Consider the following 19,839-nt stretch of genomic DNA (forward strand, 5'->3'; position numbering starts at 1 on the left):
GTCAAACAGTGTGGCGCACTGGCACATCCGGCACCCAAGCACTCTTGCGTTAAACAGTAAGGATGTCACATTGCGGACTACGGTACTTTCATCTCCTTTGTCTTCTTTCCAATCAGCTATTATGCATGTGAAATTCGAACACTGAATGAAGAAGACTAAAGAAGAATTCATGCATATGAATTACCATATATATTGAAGTATAAGCCAACCCAAATATAAGCCCAGGCACCTAATTTTACCACAAAAACTGCATTAAAAATGTGCCAGGTGGGGGCAGCGGGGAGGGAGGGGAAAAAAGGACCTGATACAAAGGGCTTAAGTGGAGAGCAAATGCTTCGAAAATGATTAGGGCAAAGAATGTACAGATGTGCTTTATACAATTGATGTATGTATATGTATGGATTGTGATAAGAGTTGTATGAGCCCCTAATAAAATGTTTTTAAAAATGTGCCAGGTTTACATCTCCACAGGGAAAGACGGATCAGACTTAAACCCAAGATGTGAATGCAACGTACAGGCATGAGCAGGGAACCAACAGAGAGGTCTGAGGGGCCAGCTTCAATCCCAACTATTTGGACAGCCCTGCCTTCCCCAAGAAAAATTCACTTCAGAGGACAGCACTGAAGCTACATACCGCTCAGGGAGAAGGACATGTCTGATCAGAGCACACAAGAGCAAATGAAGGGGGAGGAAGAGAGGGTGGAGCACATCCTGGCCCACCAGGCCTTGAGGACCATATCCCCACACAGGACCATATGGCCAGCCCCACTACAAGACATGACATCCCTTATTGACCCATAGCCCTGTGGAGGACAACACTGGAGACACAATGAGGGAAAATTGTCCCTATCTGACCCCACCACACTAAGGGTGTGCAGCAGAGCAAGGAAGTCTGGAGTAAATACCAAAAATAGACTTTGAGGCCAGGGCGTGGCACCCCATCAGACTCAATTGGAAAACACTAAAGGTCAACAAACACACCTTCAACTATTTACAGGCTTTTTTTTTTTGTCATTGGTTCTGTTTCCTTTTGTTGCTTCGTTTTGCTGTCTTGTTTTTGTGCATATTATCTCTGCAGGTCTATCTAGATAAGACAGGCTGGATAAACAATCTGGAGGAGAATACAACGGGACCAATGGTTCTTGGGGGCGGGGGCCATGGGAGATGGGGAGGTGGGGAAAGGAAGTGGGTGTTAACCTAGGGAAAAGGGAACTGTCATCCAAAATTGATGGCAAGGTCAAGAGCAATGTAACCAAGAGGAATTACTGAAACCAAAATGAAGGCTGAGCATGACAGTGAGACAAGAGGAAAGTAAAGGGAAAGAACGAGGAGCCAAAGGGCATTTATAGAGGTCTAAATAAAGGCATGTATATATGCAAATATATTTATATATGATCATGGGAAAATAGAATTCTATGCATGTATTTATAGATTTAGTATTAAGGTGGCAGATGGACATTGGGCCTCCATTCAAGTACTCCCTTGATGCAAAAGCACTGTTCTATGAACTGGCATTCCATGATGCTCACCATCCTAACACAATCACTGAAGACAAAAAGGGTGCATAAGCAAAGGTGATGAAGAAAGCTTATGGTGCCTGGCTATCAAAAGATATAGTATCTGCAGTCTTAAAGATAAACAAGTGACCATCTAGCTGAGAAGTAACAAAGCCCTCATGGAAGAACCAGCCTGTGTGATCAAGAGGTGTCGAAGGGATCAGGTATCAGGCATCTAAGAACAAGAAATCATACTGTGAATGGGGGGAGTGTGGAGTGGGGACCCAAAGCGCATCTGTATGCATTTGGACATCCCCTTACTGAAGAGTCTAAGGGAAGAGACAAGCCTGTCAGGGTGCAGTGTAGCAACGATGAAACATACAACTTTCCTCTAGTTCTCAAATGCTACCTCCCCACCCACTATCATGATCCCAATTCTACCTTACATATCTGGTTAGTCCAGAAGATGTACACTGGTACAGAGAAGAGCTGGAAACAGAGAATCCAGGACAGATGAACCCCTTAGGACCAGTGGTGAGAGTGGCGATACTGGGAGGGTGGAGGGAAGGTGGGATAGAAAGGGGGAACCGATCACAAGGATCTACATATAACCCCCTCCCTGGGGAATGGACAACAGAAAAGTGGGTGAAGGGAGATGTCAGTGTAAGACATGACAAAATAAGAATAACAAATTATCAAGGGCTCGTGAGGAAGAACAAATGAGTTGATACCAAAGGCTCAGTAGGAAAAAATATTTTGATGATGGCAATAAATGTACACATGTTCTTGACATGTGATGGATGGATTGTGATAAGAGCTGTAAGAACCCCAAATAAAATTATTAAAAAAACAAGAATTGACAACTACAGACCAATATCCCTAATGAACATCGATATAAAAATCCTTAACAAAATTCTGACCAATAGTGTACAAAAGCATATAAAAAATAATTCACCATGACCAGTGGGATTCATACCAGGGATGCAGGGATGGTTCAACATATGAAAGATCATTAGTATTATTTGCCACATTGACAGGAAAAATTATAAGAACCACATGATAATATCAATAGATACCGAAAAAGCAGTCGACAACATCTAACACCAATTCCTGTTTAAGACACTCAGAAGAGAGAAATGGAAGGAAAATTCCTCAATATTATATAAGCTATATATGAAAAGCCAACAATCAACATAAATCCATGAAGAAAAGACTAACAATCCCACTGAAAAAGGGGACCAAAGAAGGATGCCCCTTATACTCCCTCCTATTTAACATCATACTAGAGGCCCTAGCTAACAACATAAGACAAAGAAAAGACATTAAAGGTATTCCTCTGGGGAAGGAAGAGGCAAACTATTGTTTTTCGCAGTCGATGTGACATTTTATATAGAAAATCCCCAAAACTCCACAAGTGGAGTGTTGGAAGTGAAAGAGGAATATGGCAGAGTAACAGGATACAAGATCAACAAACGGAAGTCTATAGGACTGCTCTACACATCAGACAAGATGAAAGAAGAGGCAATTAACCCTATAACACCAAGCGCAATGTTTTTGTAACATTTAATTAAAATGTATCCGGTACCGAAATTATAAAGCTTTAGGAGTTGACAAAGATGTCAATGAAATCGCTGCACTTTACTACCCTGGTTCCCCGAAAATAAGACAGTGTCTTAAATTTTGTTCCCAAAGATGCACTAGGTCTTATTTTCAGGGAATGTCTTATTTTTCATGAAGAAGAATATGGTACACGTTTATTGTTTTATTAAAAGAGACCTTGCACTTCCTGTCTGCTCTGGCTGCGTTGCAGCCAACAGTGGGCTGCGCGGTGGCACCCGCCACTACAGTCCGGAGTTACGGTAGCTTCAGGGGGATGCCTTATATTTCAGCAAGAGGCAAAACTGTAAGTAGGTCTTATTTTCAGGGGATGTCTTACTTTCGGTGAAACAGTAGTACAAATTCATACCGTTAGTCACGCATTTTAACGGCAAAATGCTTGAATAGGCACATGTTTTGACCAATTCTGCGTTTGAGGTTAAGTGATCTATCGTTTGGCGTTCAGTGCATTTTACAATAATTTTCAATTCTAGTGAAGTTTTAGTGTTGATATTTTTGGTATATGTTCATAAAACTAGTTTTATGTCAAAGGTGTGATACTCATAAAAAACATTATATTTATTACATATTTTTGCTTTTTCTAAACGTAAAAAATTCATTATGTTCGTCTTTTGAATCAGCGGTGACAAAAATTACCACAGCATGTGGATTGTGATTTGTTTTATGGACAACAGCGAATTTATGACCTAGATGGAAGCGGTACAGACTCAGACAAGGAACCAGATGCTAATATGGATGAAACTGGTAAATAAAATGTATATTGTATTTAAATTTTTTATTTACAATATCAAATTTTAATTATATTGCTATTCAAACTATTTTGATAACATATTTTTCCCATGATAGGAAGTGAATATACGTCCGATTATTCTGATTTGGATGAATTAGAAGACCTTGTAGTGAATGATAATACTAGTGAAGATGCGTTAGAAACTTCAGTTGTTAAAGAATCAATTCCAGTAACTACAAGTTCAAAGCCATCTACATCAAGAAATCAAGGACTTTCTCTTTGGTGGCACATTTCTGGAGACGGTACAGCTAGACCAATGCCTGAATGGTTAGGACAATAGATTCTTCTGGGGTAGAAAATTGTCCTGTTGACTATTTTAGACATTTTTTTCTCAAAGGATATCATTACTCATATTGTCAAACAATCAAATCTTTATGCAATCCCACAAAATCGCAATAAACCTGTTGCACTGAGTAGCCAAGAACTTGAGCAGTTTGGGGCATACTGCTTGCTATGTCGATGGTGAAGCTCTCAAATTCACGTTTATATTGGAAGAGCAAACTAAACTGTCCTAGTGTATCAGAAGTGATAAGTAGAGTTAGATGGGAAGATATAAAGTCCAAGATTCACTTCAATGATAATTCACAAATTCCCAAAGTCTGCAAGAGTTTAAAATGAGCATCGCCGAAGCTCTTCTTAAAGTAAAAAGTAATTAACCAACAAAAAGAGGCAGACTTTCTACTAGCTTTACTGATGTTGAGTTTGCTAACAAAAAAGAGAAAAGGTCCTGCCACCAAAAGTATCCCTGGAAGAGATACCGTTTTGGATTGTCTTCCCCATGATCCTGAGGTCACAAACAGGAAGATGCAAAAATGTAAATTGCAAGAGTGCACCATTTATTTTTCTTTGCAAATGCAAAGTTCATCTTTGTATCACAAAAGAAAAAGTTATTTTGTTCAATTTATAAACAAATACATTTTGTATTATATTTTATATATAAGTTTTCTGTTTTTTTTAAATTTAATAATAAAATAAGATGAAAAATAATATAGAAATGAAGGTGCATTTTTAATTCTTGTATAATCTGTACGAATGTGATGATTTGTTTACATTTTTAAAACATTGCAAATCATATTTTTAAAATATATTTTGGTTGTTACATATTTATAACTATGAAAGAATAAAAACAAAATTTTTTTCTTGAAATTAAAAATTCAGGTGTTATAGGGTTAAAAAGTAGTACTTTTTACAATAGCTAAGCACAGATTGAAATATCTAGGGATATACCTGACTAAAAAAAACCAAAAGATTTGTACAAGGAAAACTACAGAACACTAGTACAGTAAACCAAGAGTGACCTCAAACAAATGGAAGGATATTCCATGCTTGTGGATTGGAAGACTCAATATAGTAAAGATGTCAGTTCTGCTCAAGTTTAATGCTATCCTGATATGAATACCATCATCCTTCAAAGAACTGGAAACACTGATTACCAGCTTTAGCTGGAGAGGGAAGAAGCCCAGAATTAGCAGGAAACCACTCAAGAAAGACAAAGTGGGAGGGCTTGCTCTACCTGACTTTAGCACATACTACACCGTCACAGTGGTCAAAACAGTGTGGTACTGGTATAACAGATATTCAGACCAATGGAAAAGAACTGAAAATCCAGAAATAAAAACAACTGATCTTTGATAAGGGCCCAAAAGAAAATATCAAATGGGAAACAGATGTCCTCTTCAATAAGTGGTGCTGGAAAAATGGTTATCTACCTGCAGAAAAATGAAGCAAGACCCTTACCTCACTCCATGCACAAGAATAAACTCAAGGTGGATCACAGACCTCGAGGTAAAACCCCAAACATTAATGAGGGAACTGGGACAAACCTGAGATCCTTGGCGCAGGGAATACAAAGGGAAGGATACAAATACAGAGGAGTCACAAATCGACAAATGGCATATACTGAAGATAAAACACCTGTGTACATCAAAAGAATTCACCAAGAGAGCCCACAGACTGGGAAAGCATCTTTAGCAATGACACATCAGACAAAGGCCATAATTACTAAAATCTACAATACTTTGCAAGCTTACAATAAGAAAAAAACTAACTTCCCACTAAGGAGGTGGGCAAAGGACCTGAACAGAAGTGTCACACGGGCAGAAATCTGAATAGCCAACAAACATATGAGAAAATGTTCCTGATCATTAGCCATAAGAGAAATGCAAATTAAAACAACGAGATTCCAAATAACACCCTCAAAGATAGCCTAATTCAAAAAATCAGAAAGTAACAGGGGCTGTGGGGAGATAAGAAGTCTCGGCCACTTCTGGTGGACCTGTAGGTATGTATAACCACTATGGAAATCGATCTGGCGATATCTAAAACAGGTGGAACTCGAGCTACCACATGACCGAGCAATCCCCCTACTGGGCATATCCCCAGAAGAAGCAAGAAACAACCACGGCCAGACGTCTGTGCTCCAATGTTCATCGTGGCACAGTTCACAATCGCAAGGAGTTGGAAACAACCCAAATTTCCTTCAACAGACGAACGGACCCAAAATGGTGGTACATACATGGAGTACTACACATCTTTATCAGTGGAATAGTATGCAGCTAAAAGAGAGTACATATAAACTCTTGACATATCATAGGTTAACCAAAACTCCAAGATATCTAACAGAAAGGTAAGACATCCAGAAATGCCTGCTGTACAGTTTGTATTCTTTAAGGAGGAAAGAATGCATTCACACACAAATGCACCAAATGTTCACAAACCCTCTTTCCGAGAGAGTATTTTAGGAACTGCATGTTAGCTATTTGGGGGAGGGAGGGAGAAGCAGGGAACTCAGTAGAAGAGTTTTCCATTACGAACCTTTCTTTACATTTTGAGCCCTATGAATATGCTGCCCACACACTAAGTTTAAACAAATTTATTCAGACATTTTATCAAGCAAGATGAGCAGAGGTCATCCTGGTGAGTGAGACTGCACTCTGGTTTTTTCCATTACTTCTATTACATTTACTACTGGTGGTGTTGATTATATCAGGTTATACCATGTATACTTGAGTATAAGCTGAGTGCTTCAGTACATTTTTATGCAGTTTTTGTGGTATAATTAGTTGCCTCGGCTGATATTCGGCTTATACTCAAGTATATACGGTAAGCCCTTAATCAGAATACCAAGGGGGCGGTGGGAACAAGCATATGAGGGGGCTTCACAAAAGTTCATGGAAAAAACTCCATTATCTTTCAATTTCATTTTCCACAAATTTCTTGAAACTCATATATACACCAACACAGAAGTGACTTTTCCTTAGTTTCATTTGTTTCTGTCTTATGAAAACTCTGGATCTAGTTAGACATATTGCTTCTCTTTGCTAGAAAGCTCAACTGATACCTGGTCCACCTTTGCAGGACCCGAACACATTACCTACTCGCACTTACCTCAGCCCTGACCCAACTTAACAGTCTGAGCTTTCAAGTCTTTACCAACTTATTCAATGATTAAGCTGGATGTTGTCAGACTGTATTAATTTCAAGAAGCACTATCAATCCATTTTACAAACCAAATCAATTGTATTTAATAAAAATTAATTTTGCTCTAGCTACCATAAATATCTTCAACATTGAATTAACAATGATTTTCTTAAAATTCTGTTAGTTCCAGGTCATTGACAGGCACCATGCAGTCCCACCAATGGCCACGAGGAAACCCATCTTCAGCCTGAGCTGATGGCACTCAGAGCTGCTGGCTTCCCTGGCCACGATCTGACCCAAGGCTCAACAAACCGTGGCTCTCAAGCCATGTGCAGCTTTTCCGGGAGCAACACAGGCTTCCAAAGTCAAATTGACAATTTTAAAAGAATATGATTAAAATAATGGTGATTTCATTTGTTTGTAAAAACATTAAATTTTAAATTGTAGTGAGGGCCAAGATTAGCTGTCTCTAAAGTTTGCTGACCGTGATCTAACCAATTGCAAGGAAATAAAACAGCAAGGAGCTTAACTCCGATTTCTTTCAATACCTATGTGACACTGCTACTCTGTAACTTTCTAAGTAGGTCTTGTTCCTACCTTACTCCAAAAAAATATACGTTGACCTATCCCACTTCTCCACATCTATCAAATACCCGTGAAACAAAGACCAAAAGGAAGTAACAGAAACATAACCAACATTCTCCCTTACCAGTAGCATAGATGGCTTTGTAAAGCAAATAAATATTCATTGAAACTCTCGATGGGTTTCTCCTGCAGCACGTAGTCAATGCGTTGGCCGCCATTCAGCATTCCCACATTGATAGATGGGACCTCATTAACTGGCACCGGCGTCTCCTCAGTGCTAACATCTGGAGACAGGAACCACAGTTAGAGCCTCAAGCCTTCGATCCCCAGACTCAAGTGTACCAGATGAGCTGGTCTGCCCCTTGGGTCACACCGATTTTATCCCTTTTCCTTGTGCTCATTGTCCACACCTCATTCATTTGCCTGCATTTGCAGACAAGATGCAAGCCGGAGTGGCGCTCTGCAGGAAGTTAGAAACTAAAGCAGAGGAAAGCAATGTTCACTCTCTGTGAAGAACATGTGCCCTGGCTAGACGTGAACTGACTCAGAAGGGCAGACTTCACAGAGTGAGCTCGTAACAACTGCACAGTTTGCAACTGGGCAAAGTTTTAAAACCTAGATCCAATGCTTAAGTTTCTCTCAGCATTTTCCTCACAGTTACTCATTTTCCATAATTTATGGCTAGTAGCTGACAATGATGGCTGGCAGAGCCCAGCCAATAGGACCCATAAAATAGGTCTCACTCAATAAAAAGGGAGAGAGAAGAAGGCCCTAGAAGAACAAGAGCTCCACACCATAATGTGCTCTGGCCTGTGGTCAGGAAATCACTGACCACTGGGCTTCTCTGCACTGGACTCCAGCTCTGCTTCAGTGTCTCCCGCAGTTTCAGCAGCTTGTAAGGCCGGGTACGGTGCTCTGGTGAAAGACTTCCAGGCCATCTTCAGGGAGCCTAGCAAGTTATTCTTCAGGTCCATACTCATCCGGGACAAGCCTTCTCGAAGTTCTGGAACACAAGGAGAGGAAAATATTAAATGGCTTTTATAAGCTAAGTGTGCATGGGCCGGCAGTTCTGTCCTTCAACTTACCTAAGTGCATCCGCTTCCTGCCTTTGTGGTGTGGGATCAGCATTGGTTCAAATTCCACTTCTGGAACTATCATTGGTTCAATCCTATAGGCCACAGGATCAAACTACGTAAGAAAAATAACAGGTGTTTACCTCTGCTAGAGAGAGAGAGTCGAGGAAACGACACACTGCCAAACCAAAGTAATTCTAAAACCACTAGCAAAAGGTACACATGTTCTACTCCAGTGCTTCGAGATTAGCACTATTATAAGTGGTCTCATTACTATGAAACAGTACAGAAAACAAAGCAAGTCGGACAACTGAAAATTATATGTTTGTTACCAAGCAGCCATGCTACTCAGGTAAAACCGCAATATCTGTATAATGCTTACAGGGTGATAAATATTGAAGAAACCTTTACATGTTGGAAATTTGTAGTTGGGATCAATTCTTTTCAGTCCTCGAACAGTAAGGAACATTCCGATGGGAGATCCAAAGGCAAAGAATATTTCTGGCTTGTAGAGGAGCCGAGGATATTTCACGGATACCTGAGATGAGGAAATAAAAGCTGCTCTCATAACACAAGCCACACGAAGTTCTTGCCATCCCAAGGACGGGCATAAAACGGCCAAGAAGAAGTACTGTTACCTGCCCAATGCCAACATCCAGAAAGCCATCATTGCTAGTCTCACCAACACTACTGCCGGGCTCGGGTGCTTTGGGGGCGTTAGACACACTCGTCCCTGAAGCTGATTGCGGGGTTGGTCTATTAATACCCTAAACAATAAAAAATAGTTCTGTGGAGCTGCTATGCACTAAATGTAGCTAGAGAATTATACAATATTCTATTTGCGGGAAAAGACCCTTGAGGAAGTTCTGAAATGATAGCGAATAAATCTATGGAGAGTCCATCAGAAAACAAGATTCAAAAGATGAAAACCGTTGCCTTAAGTTATAAATCAACACCCTATGAATTCGAAAATAATCAAAGTTGCATACGGCTAGCTGGGTAGCAGCTGAACTTTAAGCAACAATGGAAGAAAACTGCAGCTGAGGATCGTGGGAAGGCACGTGAGGACTGCTCAGAGTTCTACAAAGGCTGGGATTCCCTAAGCAAGGCAAATCTCTCTGAGCACAGGCAATGGTGCCAATACTGGACCAGATAGAAGAAACCTTAGTGAACTGAGCCACGTGCTAAAAAGCTGGATCTGGACAGGCAAACAATAGCCAAGAAAAAGGAAAACTGATGGTAGAAAGAGAGAGACCTGACACACGCTATAACACTGATGAACCTGGAAAACATCGGGCCGAGTTCAGAAGACAGTCACTCAGACACATGATTCCATCTTCATCAACTGTCTGGAACAGAGGACCCACAGAGGCAGAATGCAGACTAGAGGTTGCCATGAAGTGGGGGAGAGAGATGTGGGGAGTGACTGCTGATGAGTAGGGAGTTTCTTTTGGGGAAGATGGAAATGTTCTAGAATAGGGTAGTGGTAATGACTGCAGAGTCCTTGGTGGATGCAAACTATGAACAATCTTGGCTGCTAACCAAAAGGATAAAAGTTCAAATCTACCCAGAAGCATTTAAAAGAACAGTCCTGGAAATCTGCCTACAGAAAATCTGACACTGAAGTCTCAAGGACACAGTTCTATCCTTGCACACAGCCCGTCGCCTGGAGACGGTGTCAACCTGAGGGCCATTGGCTTACTGCTAGGCAGTTACATAGTTCTGAATATGCTACCCACCACTGAATTGTGCCCTTTACAAAGGTAAATGTTATCGCATAGTATGTTCTAGTAAAGGTTTATGGGAGCCCTTGGCAAAGAGACAGGGCTGTCTACTCGCGTAAGAATCAGTCTCAGAGACCCACAAGGGCTGTTCCACCCTGTCCTATAGGATCACTGAGCCCGAATCAACTCCATGGCAGTCAGCTGAGTTTCATATAGGGCTTTTGTTTGTTTTTAAGGGAGGGGAGGGGGGACTTGAATGATAGGAATGGTCTTGGGAATGTCTTCTGATACCAGTGATATTTTTAAGGGTCTGGATAACGAAACTGTATTTACTTTCCAAAATGAGAGCCAGAGATGAATTAACATAATTGCTTAGCTCCTCAGAACACTGACCGGCCCCAACAAACCATAGGAGGATACAGCACCCAGATCAAAGAACTGTGTGGTCCAACAGCTCTATTAGGACATACCGTTGGAGTTTCTCTAGGCCTAAAGTAGTTTAAGATCTTCTTTCTTGGTCCTAAGGGGATGCCCATTTCCTGAAGGTCTGTGTCTGTACATAAAGCCTAGACAAAGAACACCAAATATCTTTAATTCTAGACAAAACATACTACACGAGATGTCCTGACTGCTGTTCTTCCTTTTCACCGCTCTCGCTTCCCAGTGGCACACCCTTGAACACTTCAAGAAGGAAAGACGAAAGCCTACAGACAAATAAGTACCATACCACAGTAATACATGTTCTTATGTTAAAAACAAAAACACAACTCCTAGAAAATCATGTGCACAGTAGTGACCCCATTCTTGATTTCAATCCTCACTAACAGATAGCCGTCACCTCCTGGCAGAGAATTCCAGAGCAGACTGACTCTCCCCTTCTGGACTAGGTGAGTTCAATCCTGTTATACAGCCTGACATCACGCTGGGCTTTTTGTAATTAAAAAAAACTCAGGCACCAGTGGAAGTAGTTGTGCGATGCGTGCATTGCATCATGCCATGTGTGCCTCCCCCGTTAAACGACACAATCCCTGCCTGTGTCCATGTCAGATCTGTTTAACTCACTACTCTGTCTCTAGACTTGACATAATCTGCCTGATCGTGTAGGAAGCATTTCCTAACCGTCTGTCAAATAAATCAAGGTGATCACACACCCAGAAAAGAGTACAATAAAATATGTGGCAAACAAACCAACAGCACAGTCGAACCTCGAAATTATAATGGACAATAAGGGTTGGTATTAGTTAGGCTTTATTCTCACATCTCTCAGCGCAAGCTGCTTAGTCGTTGCCCTTTTGCTATGTGTATATCAATGTTGGTCATGCTGAACTTTGAACTCCCCCTAGCAAATCTATTATTTCTATAATAAAATATATGTCATGATAAAGAATATTGCCAATGATAACAAAATATTTATGACTTAAAAGCTATCAAAGCAGTACAAAGATAAGCAGCTAAAATACTGAGATGATAGAGCAGAACACTTTCAAGATGCCCATTACCAGAGCTTCTGTGTCTACTTCTTCCTTCTCAAAGACACGAGCGAGTTCAGAGAGCTGCAGCTTCTTCAGGGCTTCCGCTAATGCCGGGGCGTCCCCTCGAGCCATGTCGATATTTCGGGATGCCTACAAATGAAATCGTGAACGTCATATTTCTCCATTTCTATTTTCGACAATTATTTCCTTACTAAAACTTTATCTTGTGATAGACATTACATAAGATTTCCACACACAGACATATCTTAACTTTAAATAATTTGTCATATATACAAAATATAAATTGAAAGGCAAGTGATCAGAGTTTTCACAACTTGACTTGAGTTTTCAAAACAAAGAATGAGTGGCTCAATGACTACCCAACATTCATCACCAGCGCTCACAGACACTGACTGAGCTGCGAACAGTTGCGGCCTGCCCCGAGGAAGTCCCCATGGGCGGGGGGCAGAAAAACACAACAGTCACATAAAGAGGGACAACACCATCTTGGGTGCTGAGTGCCCAGTAAGTCACACAGACGAGACGTGCCATCAGGACTCTGTTTAAATAAAGGGTGTTTGAGCAGCAAGCCCCCCACTGCTTTCAAACAGAGTTTCTAAAAATCAGATTGATTTGCATCCAACCGATTCTTCAGATACAACCTCCTCGCTAGCCAATTCTGTCAGTCTAATAACAGACCAGCAGTGCACACTCATACTACACAGTAAGATGCCATGCTTATTCCAGAGTGTGGCAATATTTGTAGAAGCATATTACAGTCTTGCTTCTGTCATCTAAAAATGACAGAAATATAAGTCTGTTAAAATTAAAACTAAGTTTAATAAAATTTATTAAAGTAAATTTAAGGCCATGGTATAAGATTAAACTCTACTAAAAATAAGTCTAAATTTTAAACAAAGGAATACTACAAGAACTGTCTGGACATCTAAATTACCTTTTCACTGTCATTATCCCCCAAAGAATCTTTCTGATTTGTTAGGATATCAAATAATATAAGTGAACCTAAAAGAAGAAAAAAGAAACAGTTTCTAAGCATGAGCACTAAATGGCTTTTACTAAAAATAGTAAGAAGCCAAAACCACCTAAGTAAACAAATCTACAAAGCAAGGAGTCTTTTGTTCCAATCCACCACCACCCTGCCAGCCCCTTCCAAATCTTTATCAGAGAACATTGTAGACCCTGAATATGATACTGATTCAAACGAAACAGAAACCAGGTGTTACCTAAACTATGACCAGCAATGGATACACCCCCTTTAAAATCAGGGTTCCTCTGCAGAAAAAGTGTGTAGATCCGGTTCATTTCAGAAGCAACTGTGTCCACAATAGTCTGACAGTAGGTGGGGCTGTTGTAGAAGAAGACATCCAGAATGGTGTCATTGGTGAAGTGTCGGAGCCGATTAATGCTGGGCAGCGTTATGCGCTGCAGGTCGCTGGAAAAAAAGGAAAGGCATTTTGAGCAGAAACCCTAAGTGCATTCCATAGCCATCTCCGACACAGCATCTAGCTTGGCCTTCAAGTTTAGATTTAGATATTTAAATATAAGGGACACCTATCAAATGATTGGAAATACAGAGGATCAAGAAACATGATTTCAACAGCAGCAAATTTCTTTCTTTCTTTCTTTTTTTTAACAACAGCAAATTTCAATGTGAGAAACGATGCAAGAAAAACAACCCCCCCACCACTCGGAGCAAAACACTAAGCGTGTGCAGGAGAACAAACAGCAAGGGAGCAGAGCAAGGTCGTGGCACTCTATCAGACTCAACTGGAAAACACTCCTAAAGGTCAACAGACAGACCTTGGACTATTTACAGGCTTTTCTTTTTGTCATTTTGTTGTTGTTTTCGTTTCTTTTGTTCCTTTTTTTGCTCTGTCTTGTTTTTGTGCGTATTGTTTATCTATGCAGGTCTATCTAGATAAGGTAGGTGGGATAAACAATCTGGAAAAGAAAACAATGGGACTAACAGTTCTGGGGGGACATGGGAGAGAGGGAGGTAGGGGAAAGGAAGTGGGTGTTAACAAACCCAGGGACAAGGGAACAAATGATCCAAAATCTGTGTCGAGGGAGGTGTAGGAGGCTTGCTGAGCAATGTAACCCAGAGGAATTACTGAAACCCAAATGAAGGCTGAGCATGATAGTGGGACAAGAGGAAAGTAAAAGGAAATAGAGGAAAGAATTAGGAGGCAAAGGGCATTTACAGAGGTCTAAATATAGGCATGTCCATATGTAAATACATTTATATATGAGGATGGGGAAATAGGTTTATGTGCATATATTTATAGGTTTAGTATTAAGGTAGCAGATGGACATTGAGCCTCCACTCAAGCACTCCCTCAATGCAAGAATACTTTGTCTTATTAAACTGGCATTCCATGATGCTCACCTTCCCGACACAATCACTGAAGACAAAGTGGGTGCATAAGAAAACGTGGTGAAGAAAGTTGATGGTGCCCGGCTATAAAAAGATATAGCATCTGGGGTCTTAAAGGCTTAAAGATAAACAAGTGAACATCTAGCTGAGATACAACAAAGCCCACACAAAAGAAGCATACCAGCCTGTGTGATCATGAAGTATTGATGGGATCAAGTATCAGGCATCAAAGAACAAAATTCATATCATTGTGAATGAGGGGGAAATGCGGAGTGGAGACCCAAAGTCCATCTGTAGGCAACTGGACATCCCTTTACAGAAGGGTCATCGGGAGGTGACAAGCCAATCAGTTGCAGCGTAGCAACGATGAAACATACAACTTTCCTCTAGTTCTTGAATGCTTCCTTCCCCTCACTATCATAATTCCAATTCTACCTACAAATCTGGCTAGCCCAGAGGATGTACACTGGTACAGATAGGAACTGGAAACACAGGGAATCCAGGATAGATAATCCCCTCAGGACCAGTGGTGAGAGTGGTGAGACGGGGAGGTGGAGGGAAGGTGGTGGAGAAAGGTTAATATATATATCTACATATAACCTCCTCCCTAGAGGACAGACAACAGAAAAGTGGGTGATGAAGGTGAACAAGCGGCCATCTAGCTCAGAAGCAAATAAGCCCACATGGAAGAAGCACACCGGCCAGTGCGATCACGAGGTGCCCAAGGGACCAGGTATAAGGCATCATGCAAAAAAAAAAAAAAAAAAGATATAAGTGTGTGTATGTATGTGTATATATGTGTATATGTATATATGTATGTATATATGTATATATATATCATATTAAATGAAGGGGGAAGTGCAGAGTGGAGACCCAAGGCCCAAGTGTCGACCAATGGAGATCCCCTCATAGAGGGGTTTAGGAGAGGAGATGGGTTAATTAGGGTGTGAGGTAGTATCGATGAAGAACACAGCTTTCCCCCGGATCCTGGATGCTTCCTCCCCCCAACTACCATGATCCGAATTCTACCTTGCAGGGCTGGATAGGACAGAGGCTGTACACTGGTGCATATGAGGGTTGGAGGTACAGGGAATCCAGGGTGGATGATACCTTCAGGACCAAGGGTGTGAGGGACGATGCTGGGAGAGTGGAGGGTGAGTGGGTTGGAAAGGGGGAACTGATTACAAGGATCCACATGTGACCTCTTCCCTGGGAGAGGGACAGCAGAGAAGGGGGGAAGGGAGACTCCGGATAGGGCAAGATATGACAAAACAACGATGTATAAATTAAAAAGGGCATATGAGGGAGGGGGGATGGGGGAGGGAGGAGGGGAAAAAAAAAGAGAACCTGATGCAAGGGGCTTAAGTGGAGAGCAAATGCCTTGAGAATGATTGGGGCAGGGAATGTATGGATGTGCTTTATACAATTGATGTATGTATATGTATGGATTGTGGTAAGAGTTGTATGAGTCCCTAATAAAATGTAAAAGAAGAAAAGAGAAAAAAATGATTAGGGCAAAGACTGTACAGATGTGCTTTATACAATTGATGTATGTATATATATGAACTGTGAAAAGAATTGTATGAGCCCCAATAAATTGTTAAAATTAAAAAAAAAAAAAAGAAAAGTGGGTGAAGGGAGACATTGGACAGTGTAAGATATGACACAATAATAATTTATAAATTATCAAGGGCTGTGAGGGGGAGGTAGGGAGGGAGAGCAAAAAATGAGGAGCTCATACCAAGGACTCAACTAGGAAAAAAAAAGGCAACAAATGTACAAATGTGCTTTACACAATTGATATATGTATGGATTGTGATAAGAGTTGTATGAGTCCCTAATAAAATGTTTTTTTTTAAATGGATGTATTGGGTCCAGAGTTTCTAAAGGACAGTGGGGAGAGGGGGTCCGTGCTGCAGCAGCAAGGCTTGTGGCCCAGGATGTAGTTCATCAGCTCTGGCAGGCAGGCCAACAGGTTGTCAGGGAGTCAGGTATTCCAGACATTGTTCTTCGGTCTCCTCATTTCAGGGGGGCACCTGCTGACCTTCGGAGATGTGCAAGGAGGCGGGGCCCTGACCTGCTTCAGCTCGGTTCAATCAGTTTTTTTTTCTTTTAAAATTATTATTATTAAAAAAAAATTTTTATTGGGGCATGTGGTCCGCAGGCCTTAGTCTGAGAACCTCTGTGCAAGACAATGAGGCTTTGCCCAGGAGTTCCCCACTAATAGAGCTATTTCTGTTTCTACTCTCCCTTTGCCACCTCCCTGTGCCTCAGTTTACCTCTCAAAAACAGACCCAGTTCTCCAGTACAAAAATTTAAAGAAAATAAGAGCAATGGAAAAGTAATCAAAAGATGAAAAGAGACCCAAAACACATATCAACCAATCACAATTTAGGGGCTTTATTTGGATCCCGTTTTAAAATATGTGTGTGCACATCTATATATGTGTGTGTATACATGACATTTATTTGATGGTTGGAAATTTGAACAACTGGATATTGACAATATTCAACAATTCTGTCAATTGTGATAATGGTGTTAACAGGGTTTTTTTTAAGTTCTTTAACATATACAAATTGAAACATTCACAGGTGAAACTATATGTTTAAGAGTTGTTTCAAAAATAATACTGAGAGCAGTGAATACAAATTAAAACAAAACTCACTGTCCTTGAGTCAATTCTGCCCCTGCCAGTTTCCAAGCCTGTAACTCTTTAGAGGAGTAGAAAGACTTAACTTTCTCCTACGGAGTGGCTGGTAGTCCTGAACTGCTAAACCTGTGGTGAGTAGCCCAGAGTAACCCACTGGGCCTAATGGGCTTCAAAAAGTTTGTAGAAAAAGGTTACATTATCCTTTAGTTTGTAGAAAAATGTTACATTATCTTTTAGTTTGTAGAAAAAGGTTACATTATTCTTTAGGTCCATTTTCCACAAACTTTTTAAACACTTGTATGCACACACACACACACACACACACACATACACACACACAGAGAGCACATATGTTCCAATTACTCTGATAAAAAAGTGTGAAAAAAGTCCTGAAATTTTCCTGAAATTCATTAAGATTTTTTAATGAACCACAAGTCAAGTGATAAAAGGATCATCAAGTTCCTCTCTTGATGCAGAACTTTTTTTTTCGATGCAAAATTTCAAAAAGCAAAGCATTAGGAATGACACACCAAGAGCTAACAAAACTCTTATCTGGCAATGGAAGACCAGCTGGCATAGCCCAAATCAACTTTCCATGGAAGCTTTCTTGGTAATTCCCACAGGTTCCTCAATGACTCACTAGATAATGTGCTCTCAACAGAGCAGAGCGGCCTAGGCATAAACCTCTTCGCTTCAGCGCAAACGCGAGAGAACAGGGACTTCTGGCCTATCACCTAGCAACAGCAGAAGGAGCACTCGCACATGGAATAGCTCAAACCGCACACCAGTCAGAACCGCAGGAAACAGCAACAACCAGGAAGCCCATTTCCAGGACTGGCATGGCAACCACTCTAACTACCGTATTTTTACACAAATAATGTGCACAAACCGCTTCCGTGTTACTTTCATAAGTGTACTGCACAGGTTGACTTTTTACATTGGATGACGTCCGTTTTCTTCCTTTCCCCCACTTGTCCATCCAACTCAGAGGCACGGTTCTCAGCAGCGCCTTCCTCAGCCTGCCCTCAGTTTCTAGAGCATTCCCTCTCCCAGCAGGATTCCTCCCTGCTCTGCAAACCATCTTGTACAGTACCAAAAGAACATACTTTTCCTGTGGAAGGACAGCCCTCTCCCCGGCCATCGGCCCCAGGCTCAGTGGGGAGGCCACTCAGTGAGCAAGGCCAGTCCCCCACCAGAGCCACCTGAAGCTGCTGGCCTGAGCCACTGCAGCTCTCACCGCACAACTTACCTGGGGGCACATTGGCTGCAAGAAACCCCACCGCTCTCAGGCCCAGTGGCAAACTGCCCCACAGCATGCGCACATTTCAAATGTCGATTTTCTGATTATTGACCGACTCCCAAAACAGAATCCGTGACTTCTTAAGCATGATATGCCTTCTTCCATAAATATAAATATGAACGAAAGTAACATTTCAGACTATGAAATGAAGCCGTGTACTTCAGAAAATGTCAGGAGACATACATGCACGGGGATGCTATGCCAGACCATGTTTACATAACCCCGTCATGCCCGCCTATTATTTCTGTGTGCTCGCTGTTCACACGGGCACAACTGCTGTGCCAGTAGGTGGGCTTTTCTTTCGTCTTCCAGAAAAGCAACTTGCCTTCTGCTGCTGTCCTCTCGGTATCTTAGGAGCACCTCTCTCCCCCTGCAGAGTCCAGAGCTCCAAACCCTTGATACAAGGCAAGCTTTCTGTCAACGCCACAAAACTACTGACCTTGTAACAAGCGATCACCCCAAAGTTATCTCACCAACCAGACCTCAAGGTACAAGTCCGAGTAATGTAATGTTTAGGGATTTCCTTCCTGCTTTAACATGAACAAGGGTTACTTAAATATAACAAGAACCACAAAGCACATTGGAAACCTTGAGATGTGCTTGGTGTTTCACACAGAAGGATGAAAGCTGATGCACGATGAGAAAAAAAGGCAGGACTAGCTTGAGTGATGACGGAATAATGACGCTTCGGGCAGAGAGACTAAGGAAACTGGAGGGACTAGAGGAAGCTACAGCTCTCATCTCACCAGGCTGGTGAATGCAAAGGGCTGGTCAACATCAATTATGCAAGCTCTAGAAAAAGATATAAATACACAAAAGCCTTTCATTCAAACGCGAGTGCACAAGCAGCCACGAGAATGAACAGAAAGCAGTGCAGCCACGGTGAACCACGCACAGCGGGGAGGCTCTACTCACACGTCCACACCCGTCGAGTGCAGAGGGCTGTGCCAGTTGACCGGAAGAAACTCTACCCTCCCGATGTGCTGATGTTCCTGGGCTTTCTTAAAATGGGTCTGCAGCAGGTTCAAGGAAACACTGCGGAAATCATTCACTAGAACAGAGAACTCTGTGTCAACAGTGAAGCCAGCGATTAGCAAAACTAGAATAAAATCATTCATGAATTTTAATCTAACTATTCATTTAAATTATATCATCTTTCTCTTTATCCTTAGAGTGGTAAGAAATGGGATCATCATCTCATTAAAAATTTTACATGGATTAATGTCTTTTTCATTCAAGAATGATTAGTTCAGAGTCTAAGCTAAGCTTTAGGAATTTGCTAGCACTGAAGAGTCTAAGCTGGGGAGCGTTACTGC

The 19,839-nt window shown here is 41.4% G+C and overlaps 1 protein-coding gene across 7 annotated transcripts in view; it reads right to left on the bottom strand.

Moving 5' to 3' along the window:
• DDHD2 (DDHD domain containing 2) overlaps positions 1-19,839 on the bottom strand; it is a 35,677-nt gene that overhangs the window by 8,292 nt on the left and 7,546 nt on the right. For 4 of the 7 annotated variants that reach the window (XM_075556677.1, XM_075556679.1, XM_075556678.1 and 1 more), the window contains 10 exons: positions 19,439-19,589; positions 13,423-13,631; positions 13,134-13,201; positions 12,206-12,328; positions 11,177-11,272; positions 9,621-9,749; positions 9,365-9,520; positions 8,995-9,097; positions 8,742-8,912; positions 8,034-8,193 (listed from right to left, as the gene is read on the bottom strand). In XM_075556677.1, coding sequence (XP_075412792.1) covers positions 8,034-8,193; positions 8,742-8,912; positions 8,995-9,097; positions 9,365-9,520; positions 9,621-9,749; positions 11,177-11,272; positions 12,206-12,328; positions 13,134-13,201; positions 13,423-13,631; positions 19,439-19,589 — 1,366 coding nt within the window. Of the gene's footprint in view, positions 1-8,033; positions 8,194-8,703; positions 8,913-8,994; positions 9,098-9,364; positions 9,521-9,620; positions 9,750-11,176; positions 11,273-12,205; positions 12,329-13,133; positions 13,202-13,422; positions 13,632-19,438; positions 19,590-19,839 lie in introns of those variants that run through there. The other 3 variants (XM_075556680.1, XM_075556682.1, XM_075556681.1) reach the window with 3 other exon arrangements.

Source organism: Tenrec ecaudatus, chromosome 8 (genome assembly GCF_050624435.1).
Source record: "Tenrec ecaudatus isolate mTenEca1 chromosome 8, mTenEca1.hap1, whole genome shotgun sequence".
Classification (NCBI taxonomy): domain Eukaryota; kingdom Metazoa; phylum Chordata; class Mammalia; order Afrosoricida; family Tenrecidae; genus Tenrec; species Tenrec ecaudatus.